The 13522-nt window shown below is 41.1% G+C and overlaps 1 protein-coding gene across 1 annotated transcript; it reads left to right on the top strand.

Moving 5' to 3' along the window:
* Positions 1-2689: 2689 nt before the first annotated feature.
* LOC119894713 (sarcoplasmic/endoplasmic reticulum calcium ATPase 2-like) lies at positions 2690-11173 on the top strand. Its single transcript, XM_038707373.1, has 5 exons — positions 2690-3141; positions 4299-4316; positions 4420-4502; positions 7791-7895; positions 10074-11173. The coding sequence occupies exons 1-5, from the start codon at positions 3024-3026 to the stop codon at positions 10311-10313; spliced, it is 564 nt and encodes a 187-aa protein (XP_038563301.1). The 5' UTR covers positions 2690-3023; the 3' UTR covers positions 10314-11173.
* The last annotated feature ends 2349 nt before the right edge of the window (positions 11174-13522 follow it).

Below are 13522 nucleotides of genomic sequence, written 5' to 3'. Positions count from 1 at the left end.
TATTACTTTTAAAGCAAGTTATGTGGCTCACAGGACTTTCCACATAGACTACGGTTTGAGTGCCTTATGTTGTTCCCAGCAAATGTCTTCATGGATGTTTCTGGATCCCGCCCTCACAGAAACTTAATCTGCTGTTGACAGCCGATGTTAGTGGCTCTTGTGCCAAACGGATCAAGTGTGCATTGTAAAAGTCAGCTTGATGTCCAACTGGCTGGTGTCATGTTGTTATTGTTACAGCACCTTGTGCTTCTTGGGGCCTTATTAAGATGTGTTAACAGATGATGTACACCAGTCCTCTAAAACATCTGACAATGATACCCCCCAAATTACACAAGGGGGCCAGGGGGTTGACCTAGTGCCCTCACACCTCTTTAGGAAATGATCTGCCTTTACAGTTGTTAAGCCTATGTAGTTGATTATTCTGGTATTGTCAGTCTTATGTTCTCTTGAGCAAGGGCGTAGGACTGGGTGGGCATAGGGGGCTCAGCATGCCACAGCCCCTAGTGTAAATGAAGAAGTAATACACTAAGACACGAGGCCTTTGTCATGAGATGCCTGTATGTAGTCTGAGGGAATTGTGTAAAGGCTTGTGCAGACTACACGACTTTCAGCATCGGCTGATGGCCGTGCTGTTCAGACAACACAACTTGCCGTCTTGTGACAGGAGTCTTGAAGTCGTTGTGGTGTTCACACTACGTGACTGATCGGTGACAGGGGGTCAAACACTACACGAGATGACAAGGACTCTGTCACGCGACGCTGGTCTCCAAGAAAACACACGTGAAATGTGAATCGGGAAAAGTGGAAAACCCACACAGGAAACGGCTGATGTTTGTTATATAAAGATACCAATTATATAGACAAACAATATGGGTGAAAGAATGGATTAGCACATGCAGGTAGCAGGGATTGTCTGAGCTACAGAGCGAGCTGGAGGGTAAAGAGTAAAAAGTGTTTTGCAGTGAAAAAGTAGCTGCCTGCTCTGCCAGCTGCCTGCTTTCATTGGCTGGATGTGGAATCTACCGACTCCTCCAGATATTTGGCATGCTAGATATCTGACAGACATTGGCGATGTGTCAGAAATGTGTCGTTGAGTAGTTCACACATAACGACTGGTGACCGCCGATCGATCACTGATTTACCCCTGATCACAGCCTGACGGTTGCCGAGCTCACATACCGGCAAATCGGGATAAAAATCGTGTAGTGTGAACTAGGCTTATAGTAGTCTGGGAATATATACAAGCATACACTGCCTGGGTGTGTACACACTGTGTAGCTTTCAACACCAGCATGTCAAATATGTTTCTATATGGTAATAGCAGTGGTGGGCCGGAACTAAGTATGTTTACGCAAGTACTGTTCTTAAGAAAACAGTAGTGTATTTGTACTGTTCTTAACTTTTGTCTTTTCATGCCACTTTCTACTTCTTCTGTGCTACATCTCATGATTTACTTTTTATTTCACTACATTTATCTGACAGCTTTAGTTACTTTAAAAATAAAGATTTTACACACAAAACATATGACATTCGCTGATTGATAGAAATTTAGTTATATACTATTTTGATAATTGTCATTTTTCATGTAAAAACATTTCATGGTTCCAGCTTCTAGCTTCACAAATGTAAAGATATGCTACTTTTCCATTTTAATGTAATTTTAATACTGACAAAACAAGCATTGTGAAGGTGTCGCTGTGGGCTCTGAGCAATTGTGACAACATTTCTCACAATTTTACAATTGATTAATGGAGAAAATAATCAGCAAGTTATTCCAAAATGATTAAAGTAATCAATTTTCAGTCTGATACAAACTAGTTCAACCTCAATCAACTACAACATTAAATTCCTGCTTTTACATTAATGCATGAGTAATAATAATCTAATGATATATATGGCTGTATATATATGATATAATATAACATGGGACATTTTTCATTCTGCATTGAGTAGCCAACTTTTACTTATAATTTTTATTATAATCATTTTCCTGATTATACTTACATACTTTTACTTAAGAAACATTTTCATTGCAGTGCTTTTACTTATAAAAGAGTATTTTTCCAGTGAGGTATCAGAACCACCAGGTAATAGTGACACTAGTTGCTTGTCTTGTAACTTGAACGCTGACCCTAAATGGGACATGTGATAGCCTACTATGGAAGCCCAGAGTGGTTAGATTAAATTACTACAAAAGTACAAAAAAGAAAAGGACTCCAACCGGCGTCCCTACTACGTCATACGACCGTGGCTTTTAATAAAATGATCATAGCATAGGGTAGGGGCGCAGACACCAATAGATACCACTACACATTTTCCATTACAAACATTTACAGTCATAATGTCAGTGTCAGCAGCCATCTGTGCTGAGGCCGACATGGCTGGTAACACAAAAAGCAATAAACCAAAGTAAATTAACCCTGGCGTTGTGGTTTTCACGGGGTATACGAGCATGTATTCCTGCTTGCTGTTTCCTGGTTGCTTCCTGTGTTTTTTTTTTTAATGTCTCCCTGACTTGAACGTAACTGACACCGTTCGTCCAATGATATTTGTCCACATGCGGCGCAGGGAAGAGGGGAGAGGGGCAGCAGTGAGGCACTTTGATAAAATCAGACTGTCAGCACCGAGTGGAGTCACAGAGAGCTGCGCCACTGTGAGGCAGGACACGCCACGGTAGTACCGTTTACTGAAGACTGGACCGGGTGAATGCAGTCCTCAACGTAGGACACTGCCGCAGACGCTTCCCCATCATTTTCGGAGATAAGAGGACGGTCAGAGTAATATTCATCCACGCAGGGAAGAGGAATTTGGCTCACCACAACATTTCCGTAATTTGCGGGAAGAAAAATCCTAACAGGGGCCAGGGGGACACGTTCAGACCGCGTTCAATAGCTTTCGATAGCTATCCGAGTGTGAATGCACAGCTCTCAGTTGGAAAACTCCTTATTTCTTTGAAAGTGTTGACAGTTTTACCATACGGCCGTTATTTTGTGTAAAGCTGTGTGGGAAGCCGCCTGTCCGCCATGGAGAACGCACACACGAAGAGTGTGGAAGAAGTTTACAGTTATTTCTGCGTCAATGAAAGCACAGGACTTTCCCTGGACCAGGTGAAACGTCAGAGGGAGAAATGGGGCCTAAACGGTACGACACTTTACACTGTAGACCACCACCAATGCGGCTGTTGTGAATGAGACGCGGCTCCAAAATGCCATGTCACTGTTAACACGGGCAGCGTGAGCACAGTATTCAGTATGTGGGGTAAAAGTCAACCACACCGAGCCGGGCCAGGCCAGGCCAGGCCAGTGTTACCCGGCTCCGTAAAGTCATTCAGCTGACGTCATCACTGGTGACCTCGAGGGTTTCTTACACATTAACAAATTAATCATTTGGCTACTCAGGACACTGCTACATTGTTGAACAGTGGCACATTGTTAGGTATGGCGACATTGTTGTATCATGGTTAACGCAGTTGACTGGGATAGCGTTGTTAAACATAACCCCATGGTGACATTGTTGACAGTAGTCGTAAAATATGGAGACCGTGTTAAGCACCGTGTCATTGTTGAGCACTAGTCACCTTGTTGGATGTTCCTGAAAGCAGAACTGCAACACACCAGCCCATCTGCCTGGAGATCCGGCAGGCATTTGACACTGAACAGTGGCCACAGGATCGCTGGAGTAACGTTATCGGTCAAAGTTAATCTCTCTTGTCCCAGGCCTAAACAGCTGTTTATATTAATATCACCTGGGAGGTCATGGCGGGTATACTCCCCTCCCCTTATCCACTCTGAACTCTAAATTGATTGGAGTTTTTCTATTTTATTTTTTTTTTCTTATTGTGTAACACAGATGAAGGGAGAGAAGTTAAATGCCATAGTCAGAAGTGTAAACCTGATGCAACAAAACTATTGCTATATGATTGTTTCTTGTTTAATGGTCAAGCAGATCAACACCCTCACTACACCATTGTAATTTTTCAATACACAACATCCCCTTTTGTACAGTATGTCTGACTAAGTCATCAAAATGTGAAGTGAAACCGGGAAAATGCTGGTGGTTTTGACACCAACTTGTGCTTGTCTGAGATTTGGCCCTCTCAAGGAAGCACTCATTTGCTCTGAACATGCAGATGTCCTCTTGCTGTGGGAGTCAGTTCCCCATCAAGAAACAGTAACTGAGACTCCATCTGGCTAAATGTTTTTAATGTATTTATACACCACTTACCTTCCTTGTCTTTTCTTTTTTGTCCATCTCCTGTGAACCCCCCGGATTGACTGCCACATCTCTAACACACACAGAGTTACCAGCAGAGGAAGGTAATCACTACTGTCACTGATGTTGTTACTGTCATTTAATGATAACACGTTTCTGTGATGGATTGGTTTTTTGTTTGTTTTTCACCAACTCTCCTTTCTGCAGGGAAATCTTTGTGGGAGCTTGTCCTTGAACAATTTGAAGATTTACTTGTTCGAATTCTTCTGCTGGCAGCATGTATATCTTTTGTAAGTATATCTCTGCATTTTCTTTGCACCATCTCCTGTTCTTGTGATGTTGTAAGTCCAAGTCAGCTCTTTTTTTAAATCCCCACTGTCACCCCTGTTACTCAATAACCTGTCCAGTAAATGAGAAAGATAATCTAAAAAGCTAAGGGAAGTCAGACAAGTCAGCGCATCCTACACACAGCTTTCTTTTTCCACCTCGGGCTGAGACATTGTGTTAATGTGAAGTCAAAATAGCAGACAGGATTATTATAAAGCCCTGTGTGTTGGAATGGCAGGGGAACAGTTTATGCAATGCATGGTGCCGAAGTGTGAACGTCTTCAGTTTGTTTAACCCGGTTGGGGTTACACTTCCATATTAAAGAGTTAAACAGCTGAGAAGGCTAGCGACCCATCTGAGGAATGGTGACAACAGCAGTAGCAGCATTGAGTTGCAATCACCACTTGCCAAGTAAGACATTTGAGTCGTTAAGCTTGGCTGCTGTGTAATGACTGCTCTCCCTTGGGCCCCCGACTTTGAGTGCTACACAAGATAAATGTTCATGGACTGTATCCTCAGCATATATTTCTTTAAATTTTGCAATATTTGTCTCCAAATGTGAGCAAAAACCACAGTTTGTATGAAACTACCAAATGGGTATGTTTTGAAAATCTTCAGAGATGGATCAAAAACTGGAATTAATTTTTGCCATTGTGCGATGCCTGAATCATTTTACTCTTTCCACGTTCTTTGAATCGTCTGCACAGTAGATTAAGATGGCAGAACAACATTTTGATAAGTGAGCCCCCCCCCCCCCTGTGTGTATGTGTGTGTGTGAGCTGGTATGTAAGTGTGCATTGTCCAGTCAGGTGATACAGAGGTGTCAGTGGCTGCTGTCTGACAGGGGAACAGAGCACCACTCGAGACCAAATTTGGACCGTCACTCCTCAGTGGGAGGGCTCTTATCAGACAAACGCATATGCCCACCTCAACATAGAGTTAATCACTCCCATCGTTGATTATGCATCCAGTTTGGAAGCTGTTGGCTAACTGTTGTGGTTTCCAGTGATGGACAGTAATTAACTACATTTAGTACAAATTTAAGGTACTTATACATACTAGAGTATTTTCTTTTCATGGCACTTTCTACTTCTACCCCACTACATCTCTGATGGAGATATTGTACTTTTTACTTAACTACATTAATCTGACAGCTTTAGTTACTAGTTACTTTAAAAATTAAGATTTTTACACACAAAACATATGAAGACTTAATAAAATATGTTTAGTTATAAATTAAACTATCCAATATTTTACAGAAGTACAGCTGACACCATTATTAGATTGACATTGAAATTAACTGGCAACAACTTTGATCGTTTAAGACATTTTTCCATGTAAAAACATTTCACGGTTCCAGCTTCACTAATGTGGAGATTAGCTGCTTTTCCTTCTGATTATTTCTAATTTATTTGTAATAATTTAGAGCTTTGTACTGTTGATTAGACAAAGCAGCATTGAGAAGGTGTCACTTTGGGCTCTGGGTAATCGTGGTGGCATTTCTCATTTTATTTTTTTCAGAATTTCGAAAATCGATTTAATGGAGAAAATAATCAGCAGATTAACACACAAAGAAAATAATCAGTAGTTGCAATCCGATACAAAATAGTTAGAAATGAGCTCCCCTTAACAATTAAAACAGTAAAATCCTGATTTTATTTTAATGCATGAGTAATAATAATAATCGAATATATAATAGTATAACAGCCAAAGGACACTTTGAGTACTTTTACTTACATATTTTTACTTAAGTAACATTTTCAATGCAATACTTCATCCACCATACACACACACACGCACTTAGAACTGAGTAACTTGAATTATTATTGAAATGGCAACCTGTTTATAATGAATGCCATTGTTTAATAAAAAGGAACGTTTGCCTGCTATATTTTTAAATTCTGTTTGTCATGTCAGCAACCCCTGACAAACATAACCATACTAATAGTACTTTTAACTTTTCATACTGAAGTATTTTTAAAAGCAGGTACTTTAGTACTTTGACTCTAGTAGAAATTGAAATTGAAGACTTCTACTTTAAGTGGAGTCATATTTAGCAAGGGGTATCTGTACTTTTACTCAAGTACAGGATTTGTTTACTTATTGTAATTTATCAAAACTAAATCTCTAAACTCATACAAGTTTTGATTAGTTGTGTTTGCATGATTCAGTTTGGTGTTGACAGAAAAGTGAAGCGTTTACTCCTTTTTTTTTTTTTATAAACTCATTTTATGAGGTCAAGTACTATAAATGTGTGTTGGTTTTTTTGGTACATGTTCCAGCTTCTCGGATGTGAGAATTGTCTGCTTTTGTCTAGTTCTATCAAAAAAAATCAAACATGAGATGCAGTAGAACACTGAGCCCTGTGCTTCAGTATTGACACTGCTATTAAGACTTATGCTGTCCATTTAAGTTATGCAATTTAAAATGTCTTTGGCATCTACCACAGCTAGATACTTACAGCCTCTTACTGAGGTTGATTGCTTTATTATATTATGGGACATTAACTAATTGCTTGTGAGACACAGGGTAATTTTAGGGCAAGCCAAATGATAGTGCAGGTAAGAATACTGTCTTTTTTTTCCTAGCAGTAAGAGGTTCTATATGCTAGAGGCCCAGCTTTGTTAATCTTTGTGCAATCTTTGGGAGTTCCTACAATCTTCTTGATGGCTGACATGTTTGCATTTTTTAGTCAAATGCTAATGAAGAAGCTTGCATTCCTACACAGGTCAGGTTGGGCTGTAGTATCTACGGGCGGATAACAGCAGTGGCCCACAGTGAATAGAAGAAATTCGCTGCGAGTAGTAGAGGAAAGCTACAGAGGCTCGTTTATTTCCAAATTTTAACCTAAGCGTGTCAAGATGCAGTTGTACAATTTTATGATTTTTTTTTTTCTTTTCTCTCAGTACATGAAGTTCTATGTAGGAAGTGTATAAGATCATCCTCAGCTATTAACAATCACTGTCTTTAGTATAGAGCTTCTGGCAACTGATAAACCGCTAAACCCTAAAATTATTTAAATGAAATTGTCAAAAAGCTCTCGAGATGAAAATCCTAAGCAGTTCATTTAAATGTATCATATGTGACTGTACAGCATGTCTCCATCTATCAGAGATTATTTTTATCTGTTTTGAACCACTTTGTTTGTTCTGTCTAGATTTGTCTCTTATTCTCATTGTAGTAAGCGAACACCTGCTTGTTCTGTTAAATGTCCTGAATAAATAATGACTTCTTTTTTGTACTGCTTTCAGGTCCTGGCCTGGTTTGAGGAGGGAGAAGAAACAATCACAGCTTTTGTGGAGCCATTTGTAATTTTACTCATTCTTATAGCCAACGCCATTGTCGGTGTGTGGCAGGTGAGAAACTTCCAGACCTATTCTAATCCATTGCAACGTTATCATGAACTGCAGCGTCCAAAATGTTGGGACAACACCTCTCTGACTCAGTTTCAACAGAAAAAAACTTTTGTAGTTGGATTTCACAAGATGTAACAGGTGAACCTAACACACCCAGCAGCCAAGTATGTCAATCTGAAAGCGAGAACAGACATGATCTAGAGATGGTGCCAAAGCTCTTGTTGTGTTGTTATGTTGTTAAAGACATAGCTGAATATGGTGTAGAATGTCATGAATCAAATCTATCAGTACGGCAGCCTGCTGTATTTGTAGGTTTAACATTTGTTGTACTGCGCTTGCGCTGTATGTCAACACGTGCATGTATCAAAGAAGGCTTCCTGTTGTCACCAACAGTCTTTCTGGACGCCCTTTACATACAGTGGATAGAAAAAGTCTGCACACCCCTGTTACAATGCCAGGTTCTTATGTAAAATAATGAGACCAGGATAAATCATCTCAGAACTCTTTCCACCTTTAATGTGACCTATAATGTGAGCAATTCAATAGAAAAACAAACCGAAATCTTTGAGGGGGGAAAAATGAAAAATAAAAACCCTCAAATAACCTGGTTGCATAAGTGTGCACACCCTTAGACTAATACTTTGAAGCACCTTTTGATTTTATTACAGCAGTCAGTCTTTTTGGGTAGGAGCCCATTAGCATGGCACATCTTCACTCTTCTTTGCAAAAGCGCTCCAAATCTGTCAGATTGCGAGGACATTGCCTGTGCACAGCCCTCTTCAGATCCCCCCCACAGATGTTCAATTGGATTCAGGTCTGGGCTCTGGCTGGGCCGTTCCAAAACATTAATCTTCTTCTGGTGAAGCCATGCTTTTGTGGATTTGGATGTGTGCTTTGGGTCGTTGTCTGCTGCTGAAAGGTGAACTTCCTCTTCATCTTCAGCTTTCAAACAGACGCCTGAAGGTTTTGTGCCAAAATTGCCTGGTATTTGGAACTGTTCATAATTCCCTCCACCCTGACTAAGGCCCCGGTTCCAGCTGAATAAAAACAGCCCCAAAGCATGATGCTGCCACCACCATGCTTCACTGTGGGTATGCTGTTCCTTGGGTGATGTGCAGTGTTGTTGTTTTTTTATGGCCAAACAGTTCTACCTTGGTTTCATCAGACCATAACACATTTTCCCACATGCTTTTGGGGGACTTGATGTTTGTTTTTGCAAACTTCAGCCGTGCTTGGATGTTTTTCTTTGTAAGAAAAGGCTTCCGTCTTGCCACCCTACCCCATAGCCCATTCATATGAAGAATACGGGAGATAGTTGTCACATGTACCACACAGCCAGTACTTGCCAGAAATTCCTGCAGTTCCTTTAATGTTGCTGTAGGCCTCTTGGAAGTCTTTTCATCATTTTTGGAGGGACATCCAGTTCTTGGTAAAGTCACAGTTGTGCCATATTTTCCCCACTTGATGATGACTGTCTTCACTGTGTTCCATGGTATATCTAATGCTTTGGAAATTCTTTTGTACCCGTCTCCTGACTTATGTCTTTCAACAACAAGATCTCTCTGATGCCTTGAAAGCTCTCTGCGGACCATGACTTTTGCTCAGAGATGCAACTAAGAAAATATCAGGAAAATCCTCCTAGAACAGCTGAACTTTATTTGTGATTAATCAGAGTCACTTTAAATGATGGCAGGTGTGTAATGACTTCTAGTTAACCTGAGTTTGAATGTGATTGGTTAATTCTGAACACAGCCACATCCCCAGTTATAAGAGGGTGTGCACACTTTTTTATTTTTATTCACATGATTTATCTTTATCTCATTATTTTACATCATAAGAAGCTGGCATTTTAACAGGGGTGTGTACACTTTTTCTATCCACTGTATGAGGCTGGCTTTTTCATGTTTTTTTTTTTTTTTTTTTTTTTTTTTAAATGAGTGGGTAGTTTGCTCTGAGGATGAAGATGCTGGTGAGGGAGAAAATTGGAAAACATCAAGAGGCAGGAAATCTATGTGATTTTATATTCCCATTTTCCTATACCTAAATGTCCCAACTAGTCCAACTAGTCTCTAACCTGTTAGTCCAGCAGAGCTAAGGTGTATGAGCTTATGTGATATTGAGTTCATCTTAGAGCGTTTCTGAAATCTGTGGCACTGAATCTCATTTTCTCCTCACCAGGAACGCAATGCTGAGGATGCCATTGAGGCGCTTAAGGAGTACGAGCCTGAGATGGGGAAAGTGTACCGGCAGGACAGGAAAACTGTGCAGAGGATCAAGGCCAGAGACATTGTGCCTGGTGACATTGTAGAGATTGCTGGTAGGTTGACCTGTGCATATTTAAATGGACATAGCGTGGTTGGTATTGTTATTACTGGTTTAACTTTAATCTGCTGTTATACTGTTGTATATGTTCCTTAGACTAACTGAAGTGTGAAAGGTTTAGTTGTCTGTTTAATTTGTAAACTTCTCTCAAGCAAAGGAAACATCTAGATGTCACATGAATCTTGAAATTCACAGAAAAATGCCACTGCAGCTTCCATTAAGACTGAAATGGTTTTTATGCTGTTTGTATGTTATGCATGTTTGTTTTGGTTTTTCGGAGATCAAATGAGAGATGTGGTGTTTTAATGATAATTCTTCGCTGCTCTTTGGCTCTGCCTCAGGTAAAGCCTACAGTGGACAGATCAAATGAGTACAGGTATGGTCATGGATCAAATTTAGCACATGCTTGAGTTAAAACCTCCCTCATCACCATGTGCCACTGCAGAGGTGACTCACCCTGCAGGAGTGATGTATTTTGAGATGTTCTTATTAACCCATTGTCTCAAAGGGATGGGCGCAAATGCTATTAAGGCCCAACTGACCCTTTGTGCGTGTGTGTGTGTGTGTGTGTCTCCTCACACACACAAGTTTGAGCTTACTCAAACAACATGCTGCTACTGCATCCTCACAGCTTGTCCCAACTCAACAGTTTCCCCACCCCCCCCACCCCCATGCAGTATGTGAACTAAGCGCTGGAGTGATTCATGCTGCTGAGATGCAGTCAGCGTATTTCAGCAGCTGAAATCCTCAGGATGTAAAGCAGAGGGATGAACAGAGACAGATGTATGCTGAAGTCCTTGGAACAACTTGCATTATCTCGATACTCTGTTTAACCCTAAACCACTTAAGTGATGCGTTGTTTTTTTGTGCATAGTGGTAGGTTTTATTTTTAGCTGTCATGGGACAGTTAGATTATGGAATACTGTATTTATAGAGTCGTAAAGATGACAGGTGTCTGGTCCCACCCGTGCATATACCCCCCCAATCCTGCTGTAGGGAACATTGCCACAGTGGCTGACGTGGGACAGCATTCAGCGGGACTCCTGAGTAACCTTGACAAGGGCAAATGGAGAAGGAGTAAGCTGTGAATTAAAATGTATCTTGTTTCTAGTGTTATATGGTCTATATATATGATTTTGGTTGACAGTGCTAATCATGACATTTGGATTATGCGTTGCGGGTGAAGCAGGATGTAGAAAGCGTAATTGTTTGGTTCAGGATTAAAGAAACTTGTGAGTCAGATGCACTCGCCTCGTGCATATTAAGAGACCTAGTTATGGGAAAACTCTTAATGAAGGTAGCTGTAGGCTTTGCTGTCAGCAGCTTGAGGCTGCAAAACTGAATCATTATCCTGTGGTTAAAAGCTCAACTTACTACCTAAATCCTTCAGACACCTCCTACAGTGGTTCCTGTCAGGCTCCCTGTTTTTCTGAATATTTTCCTGAGGCGGCAAAGTGACCCCTGCCATGCAGAGGAGTGTGATGACGCAGATGGCCGGCTGGTTGTTGAGCCGAGGTAGAGGACACTGAGACAAGCCCTCTGTGGCTGCCTCAGCCGTGAGAAGAATAGCCTGCAGCCAATCTGTGCTGTTCTCTGTCAGGGCGCTCCTGTGGGTTTGAACGCAGCCTCCTACTCACACCTCATCACTCATCAGCCTCTTAGTCGCATGCTCACTGAAATTTGTTTAAATGTCATGGAAATACATTTGTCAGACTTTTATCTAAACTAGACTGTTTTATGCTTGGTTTGTCTCTGTTATTTGGTGTTTTCGACTCTGATCTTGAAGCGGTTTAAGCACAAAGGGCTGCTGTCGGCTGTCCTGTTTAATCCTTTGACTGTTGTTGTCGGGCTGATAAAAGATGCGTGAACAACAATGTGGCTCAGCCAAATGTATGCAGTGGCACATCAAAACTAACCCTTGACTTGTTCTGAAATGATCTCACTGACAGTCGCAGCAGTGATTTTGTCTGAATAGCTTATATTCTAAAATAATCGAATGGAAATGATCAGTAATAATTAAGCATAAGTAAGCATTTGTTTTAAGGTGGGAAAGTACGCCAAATCCCACTTAACTAACTCCTAATAAATGACATTAGCTGATAACATGGAGAGTTCACTAGATCCATCCAAAAGATTTTAGTTATTGTCATAACAGCACACACTGAATGCTGCCAGTTTACAGTTTGATGTTGAGGGCTTGCAGATTTGGATGTTGGCCTTTTCTCAGAGTAGCAGAACTCGGTGGGTTTGTTCTCTGCTGCCTATGAAGCTGTGGAGTCGGGTAGTGACGGGCCTCATGTGGTGGGGGGGGAGTATAGAGGGGAGGATCTGTGATCTGCTCCTATTGTGTTGGAAAGGGATGACCTTATAGGGAAGCACTTTGTGGATAACCGTCCCACCCCACCAAGCTCAATGCACAGCGACCCTAGCCCTTGGCACCCGCACCCACTGCTAAGATTCCAGACACCATGGATAGTATGTGGTATTTAATGTGGTCTGGCAAGCGTCCGTTGTCACGGAGGGACTGTCTTTTGGCAAATGTTCCTGACTTGTCAGCAAGACTGAGAGGAATGGTCTAATCTTGCCGACAAGGGAAGCTGCCTTTAGAAATGTCAAAACCTAATTTGTAGTGAAGTCCTGCAGAAGGGCACAGAGGTTTTTATTCAAACCAAACGGGGTGAGTTGATGACGCTAATCGGCGAAATCAGTAGGCACAGTGCTTGGTTGAATAGAAAGTTGGGAGAGAAGTATGCATGTACGGTTCTGCATAAAGTGTGTGTGTGTGTGTGTGTGTGTGTGTGTGTGTGTGTGTGTGTGTGTAAACCCAAATGTCTGGGGTTAAAGGAATCTCGTACCGCCTATTGAAGTAGTAGTTTTCCATTAAAGCTGACCTCTAGTTTTATACAGATTTATTCCAAATTTTGTCCCAGGAAAGGCTTTCACGAGGGGCCACCACTGAAAGTGTTGACCTTAAGACATGAAGGGAATGTACCCTTCTGACCTGATGTTAAGATATAAAATGTATGCTGATCTCAAGTGATCACACGCATTTCTCATTAACATTTCAATGTCGTACATGCCAGCAAGGACAAGTGAGGTATTATATTTTGTGTGGTATTTACATTACGTTCAGTCTGCTAATATTTTTAAGTCCAGATCCTTGTGTCCTTAATTTGTTTATGCACACTATGTGGGCACACGTGTGGGCCGTGGTGAATACTCCTTAAAATGTTAGCGCAGTGGTTAAAATCAAGATTAAACACTACACTAACACCCCAAGTTAATTTTGTCAGGACTTTTAGTGC

The sequence above is a fragment of the Micropterus salmoides genome, unplaced genomic scaffold (genome assembly GCF_014851395.1).
Source record: "Micropterus salmoides isolate LMB-PRFRI ecotype aquatic unplaced genomic scaffold, ASM1485139v1 Ms_hic_scaffold_872, whole genome shotgun sequence".
NCBI classification, from domain to species: domain Eukaryota; kingdom Metazoa; phylum Chordata; class Actinopteri; order Centrarchiformes; family Centrarchidae; genus Micropterus; species Micropterus salmoides.
The sequence above is the reverse complement of the archived record's forward strand: the minus strand, read 5'-3'. Positions and strand labels throughout refer to the sequence as shown.

Excerpts from the sequence above, each read along its gene's own strand:
- LOC119894713 (XM_038707373.1), top strand. The coding sequence starts at position 3,024 with ATGGAGAACGCACACACGAAGAGTGTGGAAGAAGTTTACAGTTATTTC. Across the intron at positions 4,503-7,790 it reads TGGCAGCATGTATATCTTTT|GTCCTGGCCTGGTTTGAGGA; the intron begins GTAAGTATATCT and ends TACTGCTTTCAG. Across the intron at positions 7,896-10,073 it reads CCATTGTCGGTGTGTGGCAG|GAACGCAATGCTGAGGATGC; the intron begins GTGAGAAACTTC and ends TCTCCTCACCAG.